Genomic DNA, 25,243 nt, shown 5'->3' on the forward strand with positions numbered 1-25,243 from the left:
TCGTTGTGCATTCGCTCAACAAGCCATTTAGGCTTCATTTATCATGGATGACACAGAATGCAAGACAACAATATTGGGCTGAGGGCTCTGATAATGTGCACATTAGAGGCAGCTGCATTTACACATTTTATCCCTGTTGGGTTAAATGATCTTGAGTTAAGCATAGTCAAACCAAAATTTATTCAGACACCTTCAACATTTCTCACATGATCACATTCACTATAGTCTAGAAAATGGTAATAAAATATGACAAGAACTCAGAGTTATCAAATCAGTTGATATTTCACTGGTTTTGGCCATCCTTCTGTTAGACTGTCTGACAAATGAATCAGGTTGAAAAGCTGTCAGCTGGTAAATTTAAGTACACAATTAGATAATACCAATTTAGGTCAACAAATTACAGAGCAATACTTAATTTTGTTCAGTCTGTGATGTAAAAAGGTCGCATTAGCAATTTAAGAGCAAAACATGGTCAGGTCAAAGTGTCTGAATAATTTTTGGTGCCAAATTTTTATACATTTTACTGGTAGTCCACTGTATGAAGGATTCTTGGGTATAATATGTCACAGTTTACTTTATTTTGCTATCCTCACTTAAATGAACTATAGTGTCCTGCACCCACTAGTAAAAAAAATAATAAAAAATAAAACTATCTGGTGTCTGAATAATTTGAATAGTTTGAATGAACACAGCAAAACCTTTTTAAGCAGCAGACAAGTTGACAATTGATTTGTAATGAGAACATAATTCTATTTCTCTATTCTGGACACACTAAAATTGGATGAAAATCGAACAGTCGGTTGGAGTTTGAGTATGTGATGGATTGCATCTAATGGCCCTCAAAGAGGAAACAAGGTATTGTTTCCTGTTTATATCAGCTTGAAATGGACAAAAACATAATTAATGTAAACTATTGGAGTTTTTTTTTACACTGCTTAGATGTTTAAGTCATTTTCCTGTATAACTTATAAAAAAGTTGAAAATTGCTTCTCTTATTTTGATGAGTTAAAGCAATGTAAAAACATATGTTGTCATAACTTATTAATCATATCATTTTTTACAGTGTAGTTTTTCCAAGTATTAAATCAAGTTATATTAAAATGCATAAATTCTACATTTGTCCTAGCTGTAGAAATATACTACTCAAAACTGTGCAGTGCCGTTTCTCAGCCATGCATGGATAGAAGATTTATTTTTTTAATGTACCCAGCTGAACAAGAGACTAAATGAGCAATTTGCTGTTCTGTTGTTTCATTTCAAACAGATTGTTCATAACAAGTTGCATAACCAGAAGTTGACTACTTTCTGAGAAACGCCTGTCATAATGTTTCACTGAGTCCAATTATTTCTGATTATAAAAATACACAATTTAACCACAGAAAGCAGTTTCTCAGAGCTGGGTTAAACCAATTATTTGTTCATTTTAAGTGTATTTGTAATAAATAAATAAATAAATAATTGCAACTCCCAATATGCTTCACTTCTTAAATAACAGTGCATTTGAATTTTTTTTAATGATTTTTTTTTTTTGGGGAGGAAATTAATTCACAAATAAACCTTAGATTCAATCTTGTGATCTAGCAAACCATCAACCAAATGTAGCCTACCTCAATCAATTATCATAGAAGCATAAACAATAAAAAGGCATTATTTCCTGTGGAAAAAATATATAAATACTGTATCTGCAGATTGCAAATTTCTTTTAAAAGCAAGACTACTAGACACTGACAGCCCCGAGAGTGGGTTAATACATATCCACTTTGAATGATACTACTACTACCACTAATAACAATAATAATAATAATGAATATGCAGCATGGGCAGCACAGAAAATATCTCTCTTGCTTTTTTGATTAAGTAACCTCAACTAAGAATGCAGACAAAATCAGACTGACAAAACATGAATATATTTATTCATTAAGGATAAATGTGAAGAAACCACCATGTAGCGGCTGGACAGATCAGACACACAATTATTTGTTATATTTAATAATCCACTTGGGAGTCGTAAGACTCGATTTCCCCTCAAGACTGTAACAAGTAAAGGTCCAAGCAGGCTCCGTGATGTCTGGCCTCCCGCTGATCATCATCAACCTTTATAATGATATAAAGCCCCTTCTACCACTATCCAGGTAACTAGTGAACCTCAGAGACATTCCAGCAAATGTGTATGATTTTGTAAATTGTCTTTTGTATTGTATACTGTTTTATGCATTCCTTATGATAGAATTATTAGATAATGTATAACTTTATCATGCTTCATATCAAAATAATATATCACCTCCTCATAACATACATTGTATTCTTGTTAAATTAATTAAAATGACACAACTGCCAGCCCACTCTGATCATGCAAATGAAAATTTCCCGCCTGAAAATACACCCTTTTCATTGGTCAAGCCAAACTCAAGAGGCGGAAGTTAAAAGGGCATCAACTCAGTGACCTTCTCTTTTCTGGTTGCAACTTGTGTGGAAAAGACTGGAGACATCTGGTCCGACCGTGACGCCGTGGGGACCTCACTTCGCCCTGGTGCGCAGATGGAGGGGCTTCAAAGTTACAACCAGCCATGTTGTAACCTCCCATCCGGAAGAGAGGACTCTTCCGACCACAACCGAGTCAGACTAACATCGCTGAAGTTCGTCATTCTTCAACATGGAAGAACCTGTTGCAACTTCACCACCATTGAACAACTGAACCATCATAACTTTCTTCTGAGACTGCATATCCTGTACCCAGTACGAAAGGTTATTTTTCTGTGGCCACAAAAATAACCTTTCTGAAGTGTTCACTGGACAAACAGGTTAATTGATTAAATATTAATTCCGCTACAATTAATTTTATTAACCGATCCAAATATTTAGAATTATAACGAGTAATAATTAATTATTCATATTTCATTGAGCTAATTTGCTACAGCCCATATAATTGTATAGCTATAATTTATTTTATTGAATAATTATTCATTTTATTTATTTGTTTTGTGTAGGAAAGAAGCTCGTTTCCAAGAATCTTTAGGAGCTGCTAAGAACCTTTAAGAAGAACAATAAAGAAAGGTTATTTGATTGGTAATGGAAGAATGTATTGACCCATGAACAACCCTCAGCATGTATGGAAAAAGCATATTTAAAGTAAAAACTTACTTTTAAAGAAAAAAAGGAAGGAAAAGAGGTAAGTGTCCCTTCTGAAATCTTTATTTGAGAAGACCTTCTCAAGTTGTAGCATCCAAAACAATGATCTTATTACTGTGGTACATCATACTTATGTACTTTTCACCATGCTCTCAGAAGCAAAACAATTGTTCTCACTCGACATTAAAATCCTTTATCCGCAGAGGCTTAATGAGTTTACAGTGTAACCTCTGGCCGTTTTTATTCAGACAACCCGGAATCAGCTTACACAGTTACCTTTCGTACCTAAATGAATTATAGCAGCATTACGCAGAGCTAAATGTGGCTTTGCACCTGCTCTTGTGCCATTTTAGTTGGGTATATCAGAAAAGGTCATCACATTAGCATATATTGTTCTATTCTGAGGTTTTAACATTTCCATTGCAGAAACTCCACAGAGCAATTAAATATGATGCTGACTGTAAGTCCATTTTTCTATTTTTTTATTTATCTTTCACACCCTCATTATCAGTTTTATCATAGATCATCCTGCAGTGGCTCAAGTCTCAAAATAGATCCTCAATGGTTCTGAGAGTGTCAAAGCATTGATATCCAGCACAAGTAGAACATCAGGTGGGCAGACATGATGTACCATGATACTCCATATGGATGTCCTACAAGGAGGCCAGATTTACAGCCAACCACAGTGGAAGGAAAGCCAAGGCAAGCATGAGGTGGAGAACGGCTAGTCTGATGCCAGCTGACGGGCCTGGCTTTACAACAGTGGGTCTGGTGTAAATGTACGGATGACTCTAGGATTTGTCAGTTTGAACAAGAAAAAAAAAAAGGATGTAATAATAGAATTAGCAAATTAATCCATAATAAAATAAAATATCATTTCTTACCACAGGGGGGCAAATAAGCTCAATAGAGTTTGAAAAGCTCTCCACCAGGAACTTCTCCCCTTCAGGTTGAAACTTGCCACAAAAAAAATTAGAGAAACCATTTCAGAATGACAAACTGTGCCTATATGACAGTGACAGAGATAATCAGAGGTTGTGGCTGATGTGTACATCAAAATTATATTTTATTTTATGTTTTATTTATTACATATTTTGTTATGTATATGCACTACCGTTCAAAAGTTTGGGATCAGTAAGATTTTTTAATGTTTTTAAAAGAAGTATTTATTTTATAAATAACAATAATAAAAAAACAGTAATATTGTGAAATATTATGACAATTTAAAATAACTGTTTTCTATTTTAATATATTTTAAACTGTAATTTATTCCTGTGATCAAAGCTGAATTTTCAGCATCATTACTTCAGTCATCAGTGTCACATGATCCTTCAGAAATCATTCTAATATAATGATTTGATGCTCAAGAAACATTCATTATTATTATCAATGTTGAAAACATTTTTTTTCAAAATTCTTTGATGAATAGAAAGTTCAAAAGAACAGCATTTATTTAAAATAGAATATTTTCTAACATTATAAATGTCTTTACTGTAACTTTTGATCAGTTTAACTCATCCTTGATGAATAAAAGTATTGATTATTTTATTTCTTTCCCCCAAAAATAAACTTAAAATTCTTACTGACCCCAAACTTTTGAACGGTAGTGTTTAATGTTATAAAAGCTTTAGATTTCAGATCAACTGAACTTTCTATTCATCATAGCATCATGAAATAAAAATGTAAATAACTGTTTTCAACATTGATAATAATCATAAATGTTTCTTGAGCATCAAATCATCTTATTAGAATGATTTCTGAAGGATCATGTGACACTGAAGACTGGAGTAATGATGCTGAAAATTCAGCTTTGATCACAGGAATAAATTACAGTTTAAAATATATTAAAATAGAAAACAGTCATTTTAAATTGTCATAATATTTCACAATATTACTGTTGTTTTTTATTGTTTTTTTATCAAATAAATGCAGCCTTGGTGAGCAGAAGATACTTCTTTTAAAAACATTAAAAAATCTTACTGACCCCAAACTTTTGAACGGTAGTGTATATTTATATATTATTTTATTTTATTAAATGGAGCGTTGTGAATTTGTGAAACCAAAACTTACCATGTTGTTCCACAGTCCCTTGGCTAGCTCCTCATGTCCTTTCATAGTAAAGTGGAAACAGTCCGGGGTAAAGAAGCTCATGTCAATCTTCCCATTCTAATCAGGGACAAATTAATGAGACACAAACCTTGAACAGCACATGCACATATTAATGGAAACTTTCAATTTTAAACCTAATGCAAAGCTAGCAGAAATGTGGCATAAATTATAAACATAACACAATCAGTGGTCACTTCTTACAGGGAGTCTTGGAGGGTCTGCGTGTTTCAAGAATGGCTGCAAAACTACAGCAAAGTCATTCTTAAAGAAACGGTCACTGTGCAAGAGCTGCTCCAGTGCTTTCTAAAACAAAAGATATTTTGGGTAACATTTTATTTTACAGTGTCCTTATTACACATCATGTACTTACTGTAATAAGTCCATGTTGTTAATTAATATTAGCTCTATTCAGTACTTAAACTGTATAGTTACACTGAAACAAAGACAAAATGCAACCACATTTACCACACAGTTTAGCACCATATTTGCAAATTACAGATTTGTAATATATCTGTATAGATAACTGAGAAAACAAATCCACCTGGAATTCTAGGTTGACTCCAACCAGCTCCTTTAGATCAGCGGATCCAGCGGCTGGCTTTACCAGACAGGAGCAGAATGACCTGGAGAGACCAGAGCATTGAATATGAGAGAAATGAACCTGTAGCACTGAAAGAGCATGAACATTCAAAGAGATTTTTGAATTGCTAATTGTGCATGAAAATAAATACACAATGCATATCGAGTATCCATGACATAATTTAATTTCCTGTACCTCTGGAGCAGACATCCTGGGGTGGGTTTCTGTACTTCCCTGAGGGTCTCCATCGGCAGTATCTGGACCACGTTCACTATCATTCGAGGAACCTGCAAAGGTGATCGAAAATTGTATTAATGCATTAAGCTGATTAACAACAACAACAAAAAATCAGTAAAGTTACATGATATTACACACGATTTCCATTTAAAAGAAACGCTGCTCTTCAAATATTCAAACGCAGTATTCAAAGAATACTGAAAAAAAATCTGTTTCCACAAAAAAATTTAAGCACAACTGCTTTCAATATTGATTATATAAAAAAAAGTGTTTCTTGAGCAGCAAATCAGAATTTTAGACTGATTTCTGAAGGATCATGTGACACTGAAGACTGGAGTAATGATGATTCAATGAAAAATTCAGCTTTGCCATCACAGGAATAAATTAAAAACATATTTAAAATGAAAATAATTCACCCACAATATTACAGTTTTTACTGTATTTGTATTATAAATGCAGCCTTGGTGAGCATAAAAGACTTTTTAAAAACCCAAGCATTTGATATTATATCTCGAAATCTGCTATTACCTCATTCATCAGCATTTCCAAGGACACAGTCATGTAATGGACAAAGTTCTCCACCGAAAACAGGGACTGTGTGCATAAATAGAGGACATACATTTAGAGGCTCTATAAAAACACTCCTAAAGGACAATATGTCTGAATATAGACTCTTTAAAGGTCACTTTTACTGCCTACAACTGCTGTTTCTCAAAGAGCAAACACATTACAAGGCGATATTACTCATGCTGATGATCATCTCTACAAGCGTCTATGTGTTCACAATCAATATAACATTTGTTTTAAACCTCCTATAGTTCCCGCTTTGACATTTTGAACAAAATCTGTCAATACTGTAGAAGAATCTTCTGTCTGTAGTTTGCCAAACAAACAGCTTTGTAAGCAATGCCTTGTCTTTGCAGTAATCACAGATGTCATTCATCCCAATTAGAATGGTCAACAGTTTCCAGTCTTCATCAAAGTCAATATCCTGTAGCAAAAGATGGAATCACAATAATGCCAAGATTTCAGCATCTGTATTTGTAATAAACAACAGAAGCAGAGGACAAACAACACATTTAGTTTCGGAAACAGCGTATTCAAAAGCAATAATGAATTTACCTCATATGTTTTCAATGTATCAATCAAATGTCTGACTTGTTCAGGAAGATTACTGGGAAGAAAGCAAAACTCATATCATCGCCTGATACAATGGCACATTCGCTAAATTAAAGGTCGCAAAATAGAGTTAAAAGTAAAAATATCTTGATGCCATATTTTCAGGTGTTTGTTCTTTAACAACCATTTATGAAGAATGACTAGGGATGTACTAGCATTTACAAGGTGTTGTGTCCGGTTACAGCCAGGTTAAATCCAGTCTCGCAGAGGGGAGCTGGGGTACCATGGACCGTCTTGGTTGGGGCAGGACCCACTAAGTGGGGGTTGAAGAGTCGAATGATGTCTAAATCAAAAGCACAGAAGATCCCGGGTCACAAATTCAATTCAGTTCAATTCACCAATTTTTACTTTTCATATGACTGATATTGAGGCAAAAGGACGTACTTGCCAGTGTAATGACATCTTGAAAGGTTCCATAGCCGCCAATGCTTTAAAAATATGGAATAATTACAAAACAATTACAAAAATTCTGGGCAAATATTTTGGCCACGTTATTAGAACTTCACAAAGTATGAGAAATATCATCATACTGGATATAAAGTCACTTTATTTCTAAAAGCATGTTATATTAGTATTAGTAATACATTTACCTCCATGACACGTGACGAAATTCAATCGGTATGCCAAGAACTGTGGTTGCATTTGCACCAATGGCTGTCTACAAGTGAGACAATTACTATTAGAGATCATTATTGCTTTATTCGCTAAACCCTTATATTATCAGTAACTGCATCAATAACAAATTTATGTATTTGTACTGCTTAAAGGGATAGTTCACCCAAAAATTAAAAAATTAAAAACACAAAAGAAGATATTTTGAAGAATATGGGCAACCAAACAGGCTCAAGGCTCCATTGACATCCATAGTAGAAAAAAAAAAATACTTGAGTAATACAAATACTCAAAATATCTTCTTTTGTGTTTAACAGAAGAAAGAAACTCATACAGGTTTGGAACAACATGATGGTAAGTAAATGATGACAGAATTTGCATTTTTGGGTGAACTATCCCTTTAAGTTGTTTACCTCATTTTGCCTCATGAATAAAGATAGGTGTAGAATGAATTCTGTTGTCAGCCAACTAATGAAAAGTCCACTAAACCGAAAAAAGGAAAGAGTAAATAATCACACTCACTGTCAGTGAATCCCCAAGGGCAGCGATCACTTTAATATCTGCTGCCCTCACCAGCTCAACTACAAGAGATACAGCGAATCAGAAGAGCAAGTACCAAAACATTATATAATGCAGTTTGTCTGTGGTACATTCATCATCAATAATAAACATCAGTGTTAATGTAAAAAAAAATGTTTTGTCTCCAGCATGACTAGCATTGGCGGCTTGTAAAGTCAAGCTTGATCGTACTGACTTTAGATCAGTAGTGTGTATTCATCATTGGCAAACCTTGTCGCAATGTGGAAAAATAGTCTAAAACGCAGACCCTAGAGCAGCCTACCTGAGGTTGGCACAGAAGAGGAGGGGCTCATGTCAGGACACGTGAACAGTGGATGTTTGAAACTGATTGGCCTGGTCTTCTCAGGAAACTCCTGTAACAAAATAACATGCTAAACAGGCATCACAACCAAAACATTCAAGCCACCCCATAGATAGACCACCTGGAGTACTGAAATGATGTTTTACATTATGATTTATCAAAGATAAACTAATTGGACAGTTGTATTTATGACCTCATGAGAAAGAAAAAAATCCTCAACCTTATGATAAAGCCCAAAACAATCCCATTACAAAACACAAACGCACCTTTCTAAGCGCTTCCTCGCTGTAGTGACTGAGTCCTTCCTCATATTCCAGCCTCCACTTGTCACCTTGAGATAAATATTACGATCCATGAGTACTTGAGCCTTAGCAAAAGTCAAAATATGACACAGACCGGCCTCCATTGGTACAGCACAAGCACAAAGGCCTTCAACACAGGTTCACATAAACATCTCGCTCCACCAATTTGGAGTCCTGGCATCCCAGGTCAATCTCACACATGTATCGTGGGCCCTGCGCTCCAGCTTATCTTCCCAGCTCTGGATGCTTCTAGTACTTACCTTTGACAGGGCAGAGGGCTAGCAAACAGGTTGCCACGGCAATGAAAAGCCACTCCATGGTGGAGCGTTTCCAAGCTGGTTAGCACAATGGATGTGCGTGCAGAGAGAACGGGGCCATTATATCAGTGCCCCTTTATCTCCCCCACCCAAAACAGCTGAGTGACGAAGTTCAGGCCCACCGACATAAAGCATGATCCAGATGCACATGCAACTGCCAGGGGACTGGTGACCATTCACAACTTCAGAGAGCTTTACTGGAAACCATGTAGCACTGGGGCCTGGGAGAAACGGATCCGCAGCGCAGTGCAGATCAGGACCAGGAATCCTTTCAGAGAGAAATAAATAAGGTGGCGGTTGATGATGGATGTTTGTTTGGACTGAATAGCGTTTGTTGGTCTAATTATTTTAAGAAAGGAAATGACATTCGCTGTGAACCCATTGATTTTTATTAGTTATTTAGAAACATTGCCAGTTGAAAATGTTATTATTTGCTTTTTTTTTTAGACTCATCCGTTGTCATCTCTGTATTATGAGCGGCTTGATTTACATAGAAGAATCTGTTATATGATTTTTATAGTTTCAAACCATTGCTGAATTACGTGAAGTCCACAAAAACAGACTAATGCTCTGGTGCATCTTTGCATGAAAAACAGTTCTTTACATTCCTATTCACATATGTAGGCTTACATTACAGATTTCTTTTCTTTTTTTTTTACACCAAGCTTTGTGGTATTGCTATATTTCCTGAAACGACAGACACATTCCATCGCCAAACGATCAAATATTCTAGACATGCTCACAATCTGAAAAAATATTTTCCTCTGAAAAAAGAACCTAAAACTATGATTCAGCACACAAAGCCACGTTCTGAAGCAAATTAACCCGCTTCAGGAAGCTGATGTTACAGAGCAAAAGACCTTATATGATAATCATCAAAAATAGCTTTGAGAGCATTCAATGTCTTGATCTGAAAATAAAAAAGGAAAAAGGTGTCTTGTAATACCAAAACTGAGCATAATGGCAAACAGCAACCCATTTAACAATTAAAATGTTTTGCATGTATGCAATGGAATTTATCTCTTATTTCGGAAACTTTTGGAAAGGTTGAATGACTGCTGAAGAAAGACGTTTAACAATCTGAAACATAATGGACACCAGCCTTGAATCTTTACCATAAATGTGCTACAGACACACAAAATGAGGTCAAGGGCCGTCTCAATGATTCAATGTTTGGCAGGGTGAGCGTTTATGGCAATAAAAAGCCTTTTGGCAGACTGATAACCTTAGATTAATTACCATGTAGTTTATTCATCTGTAACTGCTCATGTTTAATCAAGTGAAATCTACACCTATGTGTTGGTGAAAACAACTTTTGTCCAAATACTGACATTATAAATAATTTGTATATAATAATTTCTGGAAAAAAAAGAAAAAAAAAATCTGCTAGCAAGCCACTTAAAAGGGAACACATGCTTAGTGTATGAACTTTTTACATATAGAATTCAGAGCGCAGCCCATCTCGCACTCTGCATCCCAATGAGGCATGGTGTCCGAATCCGAATTTGCACCAAACTACCAAGAACAAAAAACTGAATGGGTTGCACAAAATAGGTATGATCCTTGACTTTTAGCACAGTGGCAAGCAAAATTCAGAAACAACTACCGTAGTTCCTTCAGCAATGTGATCTTTTTCCCCCCACATAGTGAGCGTTGATTTGCACAAATATTATTTCACCTGGCAAAACCCTGAGGCGCACGTTTAAGATATCGTAGAAGTTCATCTAGTTTTTCCCCAAGCCACAGTAAAAAAGACTAGAGAGGGGCTGGACAGGGCAACAAGAGTCCTGAAAGCTCTTTTGGGGTTTACAGGATTAAAGACCACAGCAGGGTGTAGGTGTCAGCGGCTGTCCCGGGGAAAGAGACGCTAATGGGCCTCAATTCGGTCTCCCGTACTCCTAGTCCCGTTCGGTCACCTCCACCCTGATCCCTGCTCTCTCATTGTTCCTCAGGCTCTTCGGCAGGCTGCTCCGGCTGGCCTGGAGGTCTAGGGGGCGCTGCAGGGGCTCTGGGTACGGCTTGGTGCTGTCTCTGCCGATATGCGATCACTGTGCCCAAGAGCAGAGCAATGACAGTCATGAGGTAGAGATCCCACTCTGGACCCAGTAACTGGTCAAGATCCACCTGAGAAAGAAGCTCCTTCAGCTGAAGATAAAAGATGCAATTTATTGGTTATTCCTTGACTTGAGACAATGTCAGATTTAAGTGGATCCTCACTGAAAGTTGCGACTTACATTGAGATCCTGCAGGTACTGTAGTGCATAAATGAGGCCCAGCTTGCACAGGGCCAGGAACACAGGAACTTGGGCATCGGGACTGGCCTCTGCAGCCATGTCATAGAAACGTTTAGCCAGATGAATGTCCTGTGGAGGAACAACCGAAAACACTACAGTTCAAATGTTTGGGGTCTTTAGAGAGAAATGAATACTTCTATTCAACAAGGATGCATTAAAAAGTGAGAGCAAAGACATTTATAATATTCCAAATGATTTCTATTTCAAATAATGCTCTTCTTTTAACTCTCCGTCAAATTCTGGGGGAAAATGTATCATGGTTTCCACAAAATGATTAAATAGCACAACTGTTTTCAACATTCATAATAATAAGAAATGTTTCATGAGCATCGAATCAAGTGACTGAAGACCATCACAAGAATAAAGTACATTTTGAAATATGTAAAACCACAAAACGGCTATTTTAAACAGTAATATAATTTCACAACATTATGGTTCTTACTGTATTTTAATCAGATAAAAATTCAGCCTTGGTGAGCACAAGAGACTTCTTTCAAAAACATAAAAAATTCTTACCAACCCCAAACTTTCAACAGTAGTGTGTACGTGCTATATGTTAATATACATGGAGATTTCACCTGTTTGATACCGAGGCCCTTCTCATGCATATATCCCAGATTGAACATGGCCTGTGCACTATGCTGTTGCTCAGAGGCCAGACGATAATGAATGACTGCGGTCTCATAGTCCACATCAGTGCCATAGCCATAGAAATGATAGTCACCCAGCTTGATTCTGGCCACTGTGTATCCTGTAAACAAAAGATAAAACAGCTAATGTTACAAATGTCCTGGATGTTCAATAGCCTCATGAAAATTAAAATGAAATTATAAAAACAGAAGCAGAGGAATCCTGTTTCAGCCTGAAGGGGTTTATTTAGCGATAATGACCGTCTGACTATACATGAACCAGCTTGTTACGTGGATGTGTAGCAAATAAGTAAATAAATTGGCATGAAACATTGAAATAATTTTTTGCAGAGTAATACGAGATATGCAAAACGATGACAGTGTAGAAGACTGGTTGCTAGTAGCTACAATGGTCAAATACAGTTTAGCATTAATTATACAGAAATATCTGACCACACATAATGCCACGAATGACCAATCAGGATCAAGTATCTGAGAGAGCCGTGTAGTAAGCAGTTATATTTGTCTCACTATAATGGTTGTAAGGCCATCAAAGCACTTTGGCATTTTGTTAGAGTGACTGTATGGGTTGAAGAGAACAGTCTAACCTTGAGCAGCTGCTCTGGTCCAGTGGAGCAAAGCCCGTGGGTACGTTTCATTCTCATTGAAGATCTGTGACCCCTCTGAAAAAAAAAAAAAGACACATACACAGTCAGATTTACCTTCACAAATGTGAAGTAGCTTAATTTAGCTGGGTTTTCATTTGCCAAGAGACAGTAAACATGAAAGGAAAGGCTGACGGATCTTTAAGTGGTCTCTCAGGCTCTGCGTAGACTGCTTTACCATCACGGAAGATTCTGTGACCTTCTTTGTGCATTCCCACATATTTTGACATGAATTTGCATACATTTTTTTCCAGTCATTCTTGATTACTAATAATGATGTTTTATTTAAAAAAAAAAATCATATAAAGATTTCCAGGCCAATTTTTCATTGCATTTTTGAATTAATATATTTAAATAATTTTACTTAATCAGCTATGTTAGTTTAAGAAATTTGTAAATTATCTAGCAAAGTCAAGCCAATTAATATTTTAGAGCAGAAAATAAAATAATAATAATAATAATTACATCCCCTTTAGAAAATAATATTTTCTATAAAATACAAGGCATATATCCATGACTTTTCCAGGCCTAATAAAAATTAAGATTTTAATCATTTTCATCCTGTTCTTTATTACAAAATTCCGATTACGGGCAGCAGTTATAGCTTATGTAAATTGTTTTGGGTTTTTTTAGAGACTTTTTTTGCAATAAAGATAAGGTTTAAAAACAAAATTCCTATTACAAGGCAGATGCTGGCTGAGGTGAAAACTATAAGGACACATTTAAAGGGTCAGAAAGATCCAGGTTTGCTTTCTCAGACCAGCTTTTAACTAGAAACCACCATTAACATGCATGTAGGTGTACGGGGTTTGACGCCCTCTGGTGGTAGAGCCCATACTCACTTTGATCGAGGATGAAGGCCACATTGCTCTGAGCAACCTCGTAGCCTTGTTCGGCCAGCAGTAGATACTGTACTAGAGCAGAGTCCGGATCTCCCTCCTTAAAGCTTCCGTATGCCGCCATGAGTCTCTCAGACCAGCGGCCGCGCTCACACACATTCTTGAAGAGCTGCTCTCACAAATACACATACATTAAACACTATCAGAAAAGCTTTTTGAAACATGGCTATGCATCATGAAATAATAATGCCTCACCTCCACTGCAGTGTGGCAGGAGCGCATGACCCCAGTCCCCGTGGCATGCATCTGGGCTAGATTATAGAAGGCCAGGATGTGACCCGCTTGAGATGCCAGGTTAAAGAATTTAAGTGCCTGCTTATAATCACGCTTTACCCCGATGCCATCTAAAATATGAAGAATGAGAGAGTCATAAAGGCACTTTTCATACTCTCAAACACCCACTAGCTGAAATGACTAAGACACTCCTCAGTCCTCAATGTTTGTCAAGATCATGTCAAAGCAGAATGCAGGTGGGAGTTTGGCATGGCAACAATCACCTAGGCAACCAAGCCAAAAGAGTCTGCTGTGATTTAAGACAAAAATAAGATAAATCGCAACTGAAGTAATGAAACAGTGAGCTAGAAAGATGGGTAGAGAGGGACATTTTTTTTTTCATTAAATAATTAATGACAGTAATAGTTGTTATATTCTCAAAAATTTGGAATGTCTGATAAAATGCATTTGATATTATTATTATTATTACAACAACAACAACATTCCACAATTCTGAGAACCCTCTAAGACATTTTCTAAAAGATACTTCCCTGTTCAATATTCTGAGGCATCTGCTGTGTAATTGCTAGGAATATGCACACTACTTGCTCTGAAAATATGAGCAGTAAACCTATTTTCGTAGATCAAGACATTATTAAATGAATCACAATATTTACATATAAAATGTAACATTCATGAATGACGTGTTCTAGATGTTCGAAATTAGTGGAACCCAGTAGGTATATATTTCATGGCCTTTACTGGCTCAGTAAATTTGTTCCCGTTTATAATAAATGACTGCTTATTTTTCCTCTTGCAGTGAAAGCAGAAAAGGGAAAAAAACAGAAGTGAGGGAAAAAAAACACAGTCACATAATTTGCACATAATCTCCCTCTCCAGCACACACTTACTGTAGTACATGGTTCCCAGCTGTAGCTGTCCATCCACCCAGCCCTGCTCTGCAGCTTTCTGAAAATACTTCAGTGCCAGGTCATAGTTCTGCAGGAACGAGAAGAAACAATAACTGAAAAGGTCATTTAATGATCATACAGTGTTTAGTTCAGCTCATCCAGGAAACTCACCACAGGAACGCCTCTTCCATACAGATAAGCCATACCAAGCCCACTCTGGCCAACTGGATTACCCTAAAAGATGAAAACAAAAATAAAGGATTAGAGGAGAACATTTGAAAATAACAGTTTCTGAATTTTGACAGAGGGGAAAAAAATTCACACCAAGTCTGCAGCCTTTTTGAAATATTGCAGGGCCGTCTCATTGTTCTGAGGCACGTACTCGCTGCCTTCAGAGTACATCTAAAACAACAGAATAATAATGAGGAACAAAAGATGGACACAAAGAGGTTGAAAGATTAAAGCAACACAAGACAAGAATGACATTAATTTACAGTCCAATAAAAATATAAATAAAATAAAAAACATTGGAACCTTTCCAAGGAATGCCATTGCATGTGTATTCCCTGCATTTGCTGCCTGGTTAAAGTACTCATATGCTCGCTGAAAATGAATGTCAAAAAGAAAGTATAAAATAATTTTTTCATATAATTTTATTAAATTATTAAATTTGCAGAGCCTGAATACAAAATACGCCTGAACAGAAATTACCTGATGATTCTGTTCTACACCTCGTCCTCCATGTAAATGTAACTGGCCCAGACCCACCTAGACAAAAAATGCAAATGTGACTGTAATCATCAAAAATACAGGTAGATCAAAATACAGTTGAAGTTGACATGAAACAGAAGTTGTGATTATAACTTTTTCCCTATTGTGACATATATCGAGAGAAATGGCTTCTCGAATGAGAGAAGAAAAATAAATAAATTAGGACTGCTGGATGTGATTTTATCCATTGGGAATTGATTGGATTGCTGTGGTTTGCTATTGCTGTCACGTCCTCGCTCCAGTAAACACATCATCAGAGAAGAGGAAGTTATTTTGATTAAAGATTATGAGGGCAAATTAATAAAATAAAAAATAATAATGATGTGCAGGGATAACACATTTATAATAAACACTGCAATATTCCAAAAAATAAAAGTATTGCGTGACTATAAGTGACAATCTATTCTCGATTTCAATAATGCCACAGACAAAACAACATGGTTTTACTATACCTGTGCCTGCACATCTCCTTTCTCAGCCAAGAACTGGTAGTACTGGATTAAATCCTCCTCTAGCATTCCACTGCTAGAACCCGGATTTTCCACTTCATCCAAGAGCCTGATCCGCTGTACTGCACTGCCCCCTGTCAGGGACACATCGCTGGCCACTAACACAGACAGACACACACAGTGAGGACAACTAAGTGGTACCAGTGATTAATGGTGGGCGTTATAACCAAAATCTATCAGCACAGCATGAGTAAATTGAACCCAAAAATGTGTTACATATTACAGCATTTTTAGTCTTTTTTATGTTCATACTGCTAAGAAAACAATCCTTTCACATGTATTATGTGAGAAGTCACTATGTAGAAAGTCAATAAACTTTTTTTAAACAGACTGAATAAAAAAGTCAGAGACCAAAATAATAGTAAGTTACAAGATATCATCCTTACAAGCAGGGATCTTATAAATTATGTTGTGCTGAAATTAGACGCATTTAGATGTGTATGAGGATTGCATCTGAGGAAGCACAGCGATGTAACAACATTTACCATGATTGGCCACAAGTCTGTAGTGAGTGAGAGCAGATTCACAGCTCTGAGGAACCCCAACACCTCCCCAATATCTGTAGCCCTGAAAAGAAAGCATGATAATTATCAGACAGCACAGCCATGAACTGCAGGGCAAACACAAGCCTATGCGATACAAATGCATTGAGAAAGTAGTCATGGATAAATGCCACAAACTCTGAGGTTTCAACTTTGCTTCATGTAACTGAGCCAATGTGTCGGTCAGAATTTCAGTAGTTCCGAAGGCTTGTCTAGACACTCAGCTTGATGCAAGTGAAGTCAAATAAGACTTGATACATAAGATAAGCAAGTAATCCAAGTCTTGCATCCTGGCTGGAACAAGATCCTTCCTTGTTTAAAGACTAGTACAGAAAATCATTCTTCTTACCAGAATCATATGAGCAACTAGGTTTCCACCCAAAGCTCCAAAGGTGTAGTACACCAATGCCTGCAATTAGGTTAAATACAGTATTTTCAATAAACATTCACATTTAAAGTAAGCATACTGTGCTTGATAAATGTCATTAGGGGATACCTTTGCTTGACTAGAGTTCACTCCTAATCCTGCAGCATATAGGAAACCGAGTGCCTGTGTGAACACAAATTGGATGGGACCTCAATTTAAAAAAAAAAGGAATAAAGTTTTCCTGATGCAGATGCAATAGCACAGCATTGATAAAATAACCAAGCACACAGCTGCTATTCTTAACAAACAGCTTGAAATGAGTCACAGGACAAAAAAAGCATCAGTATTGACATAAAAGATGACATTTAGTAAATAAACAGTTGCTATTACAGTCTGAGCTTTAGGGGAGCCCTCCAGTGCCAGTTTCTCAAAGATCTCCTTCGCCTGAGGAACGTCCTGGGGTAAGTAGTCTCCCAAAAGCATGGCATATGCCACCTTCTCCATAGCCTTAGCATGACCCATCTCTGCAATTTTCAGGAGTTTTTCATACAACCTGTTATACAGAAATGAATAGAATTATAACGTTCAAAAGTCTGGGGTCGGTACATTTTTTTTTAGTGTTTTCAAAAGACGTCAGAGTAACTACGTTTACTAGATGAAAAATATAGTACAAACAGTATTGTGAAATATTACATTTTAAAAATAATATTTTTATTTTATTTTATTTTTTTACAAATTTGTATTTAATCCAATCATGTCAAAGCTGAATTTTGAACAGCCATTACTCCAGTCTTCCGTGTCACATGATTTATTTGAAATCATTCTAATATGGTGCTTCAAGAAACATTTGTTATTATTATCAACAATGAAAACTACAGTGGCCGAGAGAGCTCAACACGCTGCAACTGAAGAAAACACATGCAAATAGAAAAAATACCAGCAAATTAAGAAAACATCTTCATCAGTTTGACAACACGTGTGCTGCAAATCCTCACAATGCAACCAAATAAAGAAACATGCTGCAAATAGCACGGAAATGTTTCAAGGGGAACCCAAGAAGTTTTTTTTTCAGGATTCTTTGATGAATAGAAAGTTCATAAGAACAGCATTTATTTTAAAAAGAAAACTTTTGTTAACATTATTGTCTTTACTGTCACTTTTGATCGATTTACTGCAGCCTTGCTGGATAAAGAATTCTTTTTTTTCTTTTCTTTTTTTAAATCATAGAAATAAACAAATAAATATCTTACTGACCCTAAACGTTTGAACAGTAGTGTAATTAAAATACATTTGTTACTTTTACACCAACAGAGAAACCAAAACTACCCTACACTGTCAGAAAAAAAATCTGCAAACACTGTGCATGAAGGTACAAATATTCACCCTTTAGGGGTAGATAAGGTATAATCTTGTAAATCTTTTTTCTCTGTAGCTTGAAGACCTAAAAACAACAGGAACACTTTTGCATGAGCACTGCAAGCAATAAGAAATATACATGGCACAGCACTCACTCTTTCTTCTGGCTCCTCCGGTTGGTGCCATTGATCACCCTAAGTGTGGCCTGGTACAGTTCTTCAGCCTCTTCCACCAACCTCCTCTGCTCTGCCTGCTCCTCCGCTGTCAGGACACATAGACATCACACACAATTGGTATAACAACTGCAAGTGCTAAAAATCATGACTGATTTATAAAGACCGGTATTTTTAGCATTGACCTTCTCATATCCAAGCTAATTATGCAAAAGAGTATGAGTAGTAAAAAGCAAAGAATGTGCAGAGAACTCTTTCGCTTTCAACTAAAGTAGCATCATATTTCATGTAGACTAGAGTAACAATATGATTCATTTTTACAATATAAATCACTCTAAAGTATGCTACCAATAGTAGCTCACTCACTTTCGCAGAAGCCCCATCTCTTATCAGAGCTGTAGTCGTACGTTGTAGCACACCACAGTCTCCCGTCTCCTCTGCCTTCAGTAGTGCACTCCAAGAACTCTTTCCCTTGGAAAAGAAAAGGAAAGACGCAGGGCTCTCCAGATGCCGTTCCACCAGTCACCACAGGAACTACGTCACAAGATAAACGCCAATGAGAAAATAACACAATAACCAGACACTTTCACAGGAAACCAACCACACACAGGTGAATGCATGGGTGAGCATGTTTCTTTTCTCAACAGACACTGCAAGCTGGCGATGAACAGAAAAGAAGGATTTTGTGCAGTGAAACTTAAACTTAAGCAACATATGACACAAATACTAGTATCAAAGCCTTCATGGTGGGAGTAAAATAATGTCTGCAAAGTAGAGAGAGATGGATAAAATGATGCTAAATGCACAGAAAAATCTATCTACTGAGACTTGAATGCTAAATATAAATCAGGAAGCACCTGGAGAACCCATCTGGCACCGACTCACCTTCTTTACGACGTTCCTCTGGTGGAGGGGGCTGACTTGGAAGATCTTCCTTTTCAATCCCCTCAATCTCACTTTCCACACCAGTGTCTTTTGTGCTACTGTCAGGCTGGGCATCTTTAGGAACATACGGATGTCCCGACAAAATTCTGGAGCCATCCTTATCATCTGTGCTCTGATTTTGACGAAACCATTGATGCAATGAGATGCAAAGATCACTAAGAAAATAGCATTGTTTACACAAACACGTGTGTGTGTGTGTGTGTGTGTATATATCTTATGTCTTAATGCTGTATTACCTGAGGTGCACCGACCTGCGCATCTCCTTCCTCATCTGGTATTACTTCTGCAATGAATGCACCAAACAGCCAATTCATGTTAATACATTCGAACTGTTAAATAGCTTTACACTTTAGTTAACGTCTAAATAAACATGTATTTTTTTTTCTAATAGACTAAGCATTGAATACTTTAATTAGTGGAAAAATGAATACTTTACTGAACATTGAATACTTTAAGAATTTGACTTACCACCAGCTGTCACATCCAAAGTCACAGCTAATGCCACAATAAGGACCAGACAAGACTTCTTAATGGGATTCATGTTGCCAGACTGTGCAAAACGCAGTGAACGACTAAAAATCTTACTTAAATAACTAAATCAGCACATCAGCTATCAGTTATCCTAACTAGCCATCTAGCTATATAAATGTGTCAGTGAACTGCACCTGACTGCATAACCCACTAGCTATAGAACTTGACCAGCAAGCCAGAACTTCCCCCAAAAGCCCAAATGGATTACAGCAAAACAATCCATTCGCATAAATGTAACATTAACACAATAACCAAAGCATTTGCAGCTAGCAGCTCAATGTAACTAACGTTAACTCAGTGACAGCCTATCAACACACAGCTAGCAGAGCTAAACACACAGCACCTTTCAGAGACTATTGCTGTGGCGCTTGCGGACCTTTATTATTTCCAGGACGATTTCCGGAATAATGTTTCCAAGGCAACTGCAATGTCTATCAAATTCAACAACACAAGATAGTTTAGCCGTCCTTAGGGTTTCTCGTGTTTCATCATATTTCTGTTCACTAACCGACCACCTATTTCCTAATCCGCGGCGGTTTCACCAATCAGAATACGAGACCGTAGGTGATAGCCAATCGTTGCGCTTCAAGAGTCAGTTGACCAATCAGCGGTGCACACACAAGAGTATTCCGGCTGCTGAGATACGCGAATGGAGCAGAAGCGTACACGACAGTTTGCAGGATGTGGGAACGCCTGTGAACAGCTGACTCTCTCTCAGCCGTGTGTGAAGTAAACAATATGGTAGATATAAAATAATATAAATTATTAGTATACATTTTAAAATTAATGTTTTAAATAGTCTTCAAATATTATATTGTCTAAATAAGTAATGTTTCGATTGATAAGCATGTTTAAAGGCTCTTATAAGTTAAAACATTTATTTCCTGTTTTATTACAACACAGTTTCCGATATTCCGATAAGATCTGACATATATATATATATTTATATTATATATATTTAAAAGGTATCATGATCATACAATTAATTTGACTTTCACTTCATCACAGGCAAATATAATCTCACTTATAAAACACTCAATTTTAAATTGTTCAATATCTATATTTGGAATGCCCAGACATAACATCAAACATAGATATTACATTCAAACATGACAAAATCTCTAATGCAATGGAATAACAAAAAACAAAAAGAATTTAGGCAACTATTTTCATTGAGAAGGCACAGGTGTTTGTGGGCATCCAACTAACTGCTGGTGCAGGCAGGATATACATAAGTGTTTCATATTCACACTTCCACAGATGTCATTTCTTTAATCCAACCCCTGGTTTCACAGATAAACCTTAAACCTATTCCCAGACTAAAATGCATGTTTGAGTTTTAACTGAAAGTAACTTGCACTGACATATCTTAAAATATGTCACTGACTATGTTTTGTCGCAAGATACACACCAGTAATGATTTTTCTAGTGCATGTTTATAAAAGCTACTTAAATGTCCTAAATGAACTAAGGCCTAATCCTGGTTTAATAGCCTTGTCTGTGAAACCAGGCCTATGTGTATTATGTCCCGAGTTTCTGGCATGACACAACATGAGCTTTGGCTTAGCAGAGTAGTGCTCCATATCCAAACGTCTGTTTAATGGCATCAAAGTAGTATCTCTGCCAGCCCTCTTTCATCCTTTCCTCCTCATTGCTGGGAACTCCTCTGGCCTCCAGAATCAGCTCTGTCTCACTGCCTCGATTCACAAAGTTTAAAATGACAGTTGCTGCATGTCCTGAAAGAGAATTAAAAATAAATCATAACTCAGATTAAAGCAAACAGACCCAACAGTAGTGAAGAACAATGGCTACAAACAGTCCACAATGAGCAACACATTCCTCAGACTTCATAGATATTCCTTAATATATTCAAAACAAGTAATATAGAAAAATAAAATGTATTATTATTACTAATATTAAAAGTGGTATGTGAATTCATTAATAAGATATAAAAAAAGATATTAATATAAACAAAAATATAATAATAAAATAAATACATAAATAAATAAATACCAGCTGGCCAACTTGAAAACCTCCATCTCATGACAATTTTCTGGTCTGGAATCTAAAGGGAAAGGGCAAGATTTTGAAAATCAATTTTGAAAATTACTGTCATCAACAAAATTATTTAATGATTATTCTTACCAGTTCTGCAAATTGTCCGTGAACATTTCCTTCCAGTATTTGGAATTTGCCACCCGAGCACCCATCCACAAAAGCATAAAGATGTGTAAATGCCTGTACCATCTACACCATGAAAAGACAAGGAGCAAGTGAGTTCCACATCAAATAATCTGTGCATAAAAGACCACCAGAATACATCTACATGTATTGTTTTGATTGCATTTGTATAGACTGACAGAACAATAGGAGAGTGATTCTGACCTCTTTGTTTAGGAAAATCCTGTACAACTCTTCTGGCGAGGTAAGGAAGGTGTCTTTCAGACTGAAAGACACTGTTGGAATTTTGACTCCAGTGTTGGAAGAGTTACCTGTAGTGGAGGACCCAATCTGTGGGGTTGGGAGGTCAAATATATATTTATATCTTCAATTTTAATACAGAGGTGAAAAGTTAAAGTGCACACATATAAATTGATTCCGAAAAAAAGCACAAAAAAATTAAATAACTGAAACAATAAACTAAAAGAAAAACACCTATAATGTTATACTTGCTGATCACACAGCATATGTTTTGTGCTGCTTTGCACAGTGTGTGAGAGATGACCATTTCAGACATAAAATAAAGTGGATGGATGACTAGCTGTTACCAGAAATGTTTATGAGAACATACTTGGGTGTTGTCCAGTTTGACCTTGGCTTGTGGCTCCTGATTCTGTTTGTTAAGTGCATTTTCTGTTGGTAAAATCATACCCTGAGAGAACTCTGTAAAAACAAGTCACAAGAATGTGATTAACTATACAAAATAAAACAAAACAGGTATGACTAATAAATGACGTTTTAGAACCGTCACCCGTTTTAAGATGTTTGACATAGTTGCCCAGTGCCATTCTGACTTTCTTGACTCCCTCCCTCCTCATGAGATCAGTCAGCGGTGTGCTTGGCTGGTCTTTACACAGTGAAACACAGATCTGTACATACAAACATAAGTTAGATTTTCATGCAACAAGCTCGTATTTTATTGGGAGAGAGGTTCACTTACATCTAAGTCATCCATGTCATTTTCATCAGAGAGATTTGGTATTTCCACAGTGCCTTTATATTTGATTCCAATTTTATTTGTTCCTGAAGAGAAGAAAAAAAAGATCTTGAAGATTCACCAATGCACCAATTATTATGTTGTGTACGCAAACAGAACTTTCATTCACCTGTCCATGAGGCTTTAACAACCCACTCATAGAAGAAGATGAGTTTCCCTTTGCGGTTGTTGATGGAGGCCTCGCCGTCTATATTGCTGACATCTGTAATTTTGCATGAGCCTTCTTCACCCTCTACATGAATCCCAAGAAGGAGGTTATTTATTACATCTTGAGACCAACTTGTGACATCTCTTTCTGTCCTGTAAAAAGATTAAGAAAATTAAATAATTATAAACATAATTTATTTTATCAAAGTTGCATATGATTCATGTTTCAAAAGAGAATTATGCAACCACTAATTTCAGTTTCTCCAAATTTGGGGAATAAATCAGACTGACCAATTAGACTGTCTCTTTAAGAATCTTTACAATGGCATACTGTATGTGGCATACATTGGTGCACACACATACACATGCATTATATGTGTTTGTGTTGTATTGGAACCAATAAAATAAGTGTATTTATTGTTTCGATTGCCTCCTGTGGGACTTTACTTATAACTACAAACTGAGCCTCAAAAAAGAAAAACCACAAGGGAGTCTTTACGTCATCCCTAAAGAACTTCAATCTGTGGGCGGGTGAGTACTTTATGGTTTAGGCTAGATTTGAACATATTTTGAAACATACATACATAACAATGTTAGACATTTCAAGTGGGACAGTTCAAAAGTCTTGCTCTGTTTGCTTTTCATCAGAGCACCCTGAGTCTAATTCTGTCTCGCATTCATACTTCCAAAAATAGCTTGTGCCAGCCCCTCACATTCAACTACAGGACATTCCAGAGGCTTCTGCAAACATTGGAAAAACTAACCTAAGGGCTCTGAGAATCTATTTGAATGTAGGCAGTAGATATGAAATATCAAACAGTTTCATACGTTCCCTGCGATGTGACATGCAATATTCAATTTTAAACTGTCTAAATTATCTATTTTTATATGTGTTACATCTGTTTCTGTCCGCACATTCTGTCCTCACACTGAGATTGAATAGTTGAGCATGTGAACGTAGAAAGTGCCTACATTTATGCATATTAACTTAAAATCTAGATTAATAAATAGGATATTAACCCTCCATATGATGGGAAATAGAATTTAATTTATTAAGAGACACTTCATAACAGTCCAACAGCATTAGAGGCATGCCCTTAACAACACTGTATTGCAAAGAGCGACAAACTGGAGGACATGCACGTGCTACTTACCAGTGCCAGTTATTGACATTTGTCGCATCTGATCTTTCTTCCACAATCCAGCGCGGGTCCCCCTCTCCCCATTTGGCCATGGCAGAATTTAGCTAATTTAATAGAACTGAGATGTTCCGATAAACTGTGGATGCGGCGAGTAGCTCAGATTGACATATGTAAATTCGTGCATAAACGTATGCAGCTGCAGCTCAACTGATTTGCTGCGTCGATGAACTTGCGTATAAATATTCACGAGAATATTTAGGAACAGAGAAGGACGGAACGAGTAGGCCTATTTAAAGTGCACAAAACAAAACTGTTAAAAGTGGGAAATCATGAGGAGGCACGGAGCAAAAGATAAAGATGTATGTAAGGAGTAGACGAGAGGTCAGTTGCCCGCTTAACTAGTCGTCAGCTGCCCCCCAAAGACCTTTATTAAGCCCCTTAGAAAGTACCAGAACCGGAACTGGGTGAAGATGAGAAGCTTCTCCGAGAAACGAGAAAGCTGCGGAGTGCGGACCTTCCTGGGAATTGATCCTCATTACCTCAGTACAACCATCTCACCCTCCCAAATATCATCTCTCTACTGGACT

General features: G+C 36.7%; 3 protein-coding genes across 3 annotated transcripts; all 3 read right to left on the bottom strand.

The window, feature by feature from the left end:
* Nucleotides 1-3,170: 3,170 nt before the first annotated feature.
* On the bottom strand, nucleotides 3,171-9,346 carry LOC311069185 (phospholipase B1, membrane-associated; the record flags this gene model as incomplete). The annotated part of the gene is made up of 16 exons (XM_084092174.1): nucleotides 3,171-3,920; nucleotides 4,014-4,085; nucleotides 5,200-5,295; nucleotides 5,440-5,541; nucleotides 5,780-5,861; nucleotides 6,014-6,105; nucleotides 6,584-6,649; nucleotides 6,966-7,046; nucleotides 7,178-7,229; nucleotides 7,397-7,517; nucleotides 7,619-7,662; nucleotides 7,825-7,892; nucleotides 8,369-8,427; nucleotides 8,688-8,778; nucleotides 8,993-9,057; nucleotides 9,289-9,346. The coding sequence occupies 16 exons, from the start codon at nucleotides 9,344-9,346 to the stop codon at nucleotides 3,783-3,785; spliced, it is 1,287 nt and encodes a 428-aa protein (XP_083948300.1). The 3' UTR covers nucleotides 3,171-3,782.
* A 370-nt stretch (nucleotides 9,347-9,716) lies between these two features.
* sel1l (SEL1L adaptor subunit of SYVN1 ubiquitin ligase) lies at nucleotides 9,717-20,679 on the bottom strand. The gene is made up of 22 exons (XM_084090927.1): nucleotides 20,494-20,679; nucleotides 20,088-20,169; nucleotides 19,856-19,902; nucleotides 19,560-19,731; nucleotides 19,041-19,208; nucleotides 18,657-18,762; nucleotides 17,536-17,698; nucleotides 17,275-17,328; nucleotides 17,128-17,187; nucleotides 16,722-16,803; nucleotides 16,180-16,334; nucleotides 15,668-15,724; nucleotides 15,491-15,559; nucleotides 15,281-15,358; nucleotides 15,128-15,190; nucleotides 14,957-15,044; nucleotides 14,028-14,176; nucleotides 13,776-13,941; nucleotides 12,877-12,951; nucleotides 12,218-12,390; nucleotides 11,580-11,708; nucleotides 9,717-11,490 (listed from the first exon to the last, which is right to left on the bottom strand). The coding sequence occupies exons 2-22, from the start codon at nucleotides 20,158-20,160 to the stop codon at nucleotides 11,284-11,286; spliced, it is 2,334 nt and encodes a 777-aa protein (XP_083947053.1). The 5' UTR covers nucleotides 20,161-20,169; nucleotides 20,494-20,679; the 3' UTR covers nucleotides 9,717-11,283.
* A 471-nt stretch (nucleotides 20,680-21,150) lies between these two features.
* ahsa1a (AHA1, activator of heat shock protein ATPase homolog 1a) lies at nucleotides 21,151-25,243 on the bottom strand. Its single transcript, XM_084092169.1, has 9 exons — nucleotides 24,669-25,243; nucleotides 23,477-23,667; nucleotides 23,311-23,393; nucleotides 23,122-23,239; nucleotides 22,942-23,033; nucleotides 22,536-22,661; nucleotides 22,296-22,397; nucleotides 22,164-22,215; nucleotides 21,151-21,886 (listed from the first exon to the last, which is right to left on the bottom strand). Exons 1-9 carry the CDS (start codon nucleotides 24,746-24,748, stop codon nucleotides 21,714-21,716), a joined length of 1,017 nt encoding a protein of 338 aa, XP_083948295.1. The 5' UTR covers nucleotides 24,749-25,243; the 3' UTR covers nucleotides 21,151-21,713.

This window comes from Abramis brama (genome assembly GCF_963993115.1).
Source record: "Abramis brama genome assembly, chromosome: 18".
Taxonomy (NCBI): domain Eukaryota; kingdom Metazoa; phylum Chordata; class Actinopteri; order Cypriniformes; family Leuciscidae; genus Abramis; species Abramis brama.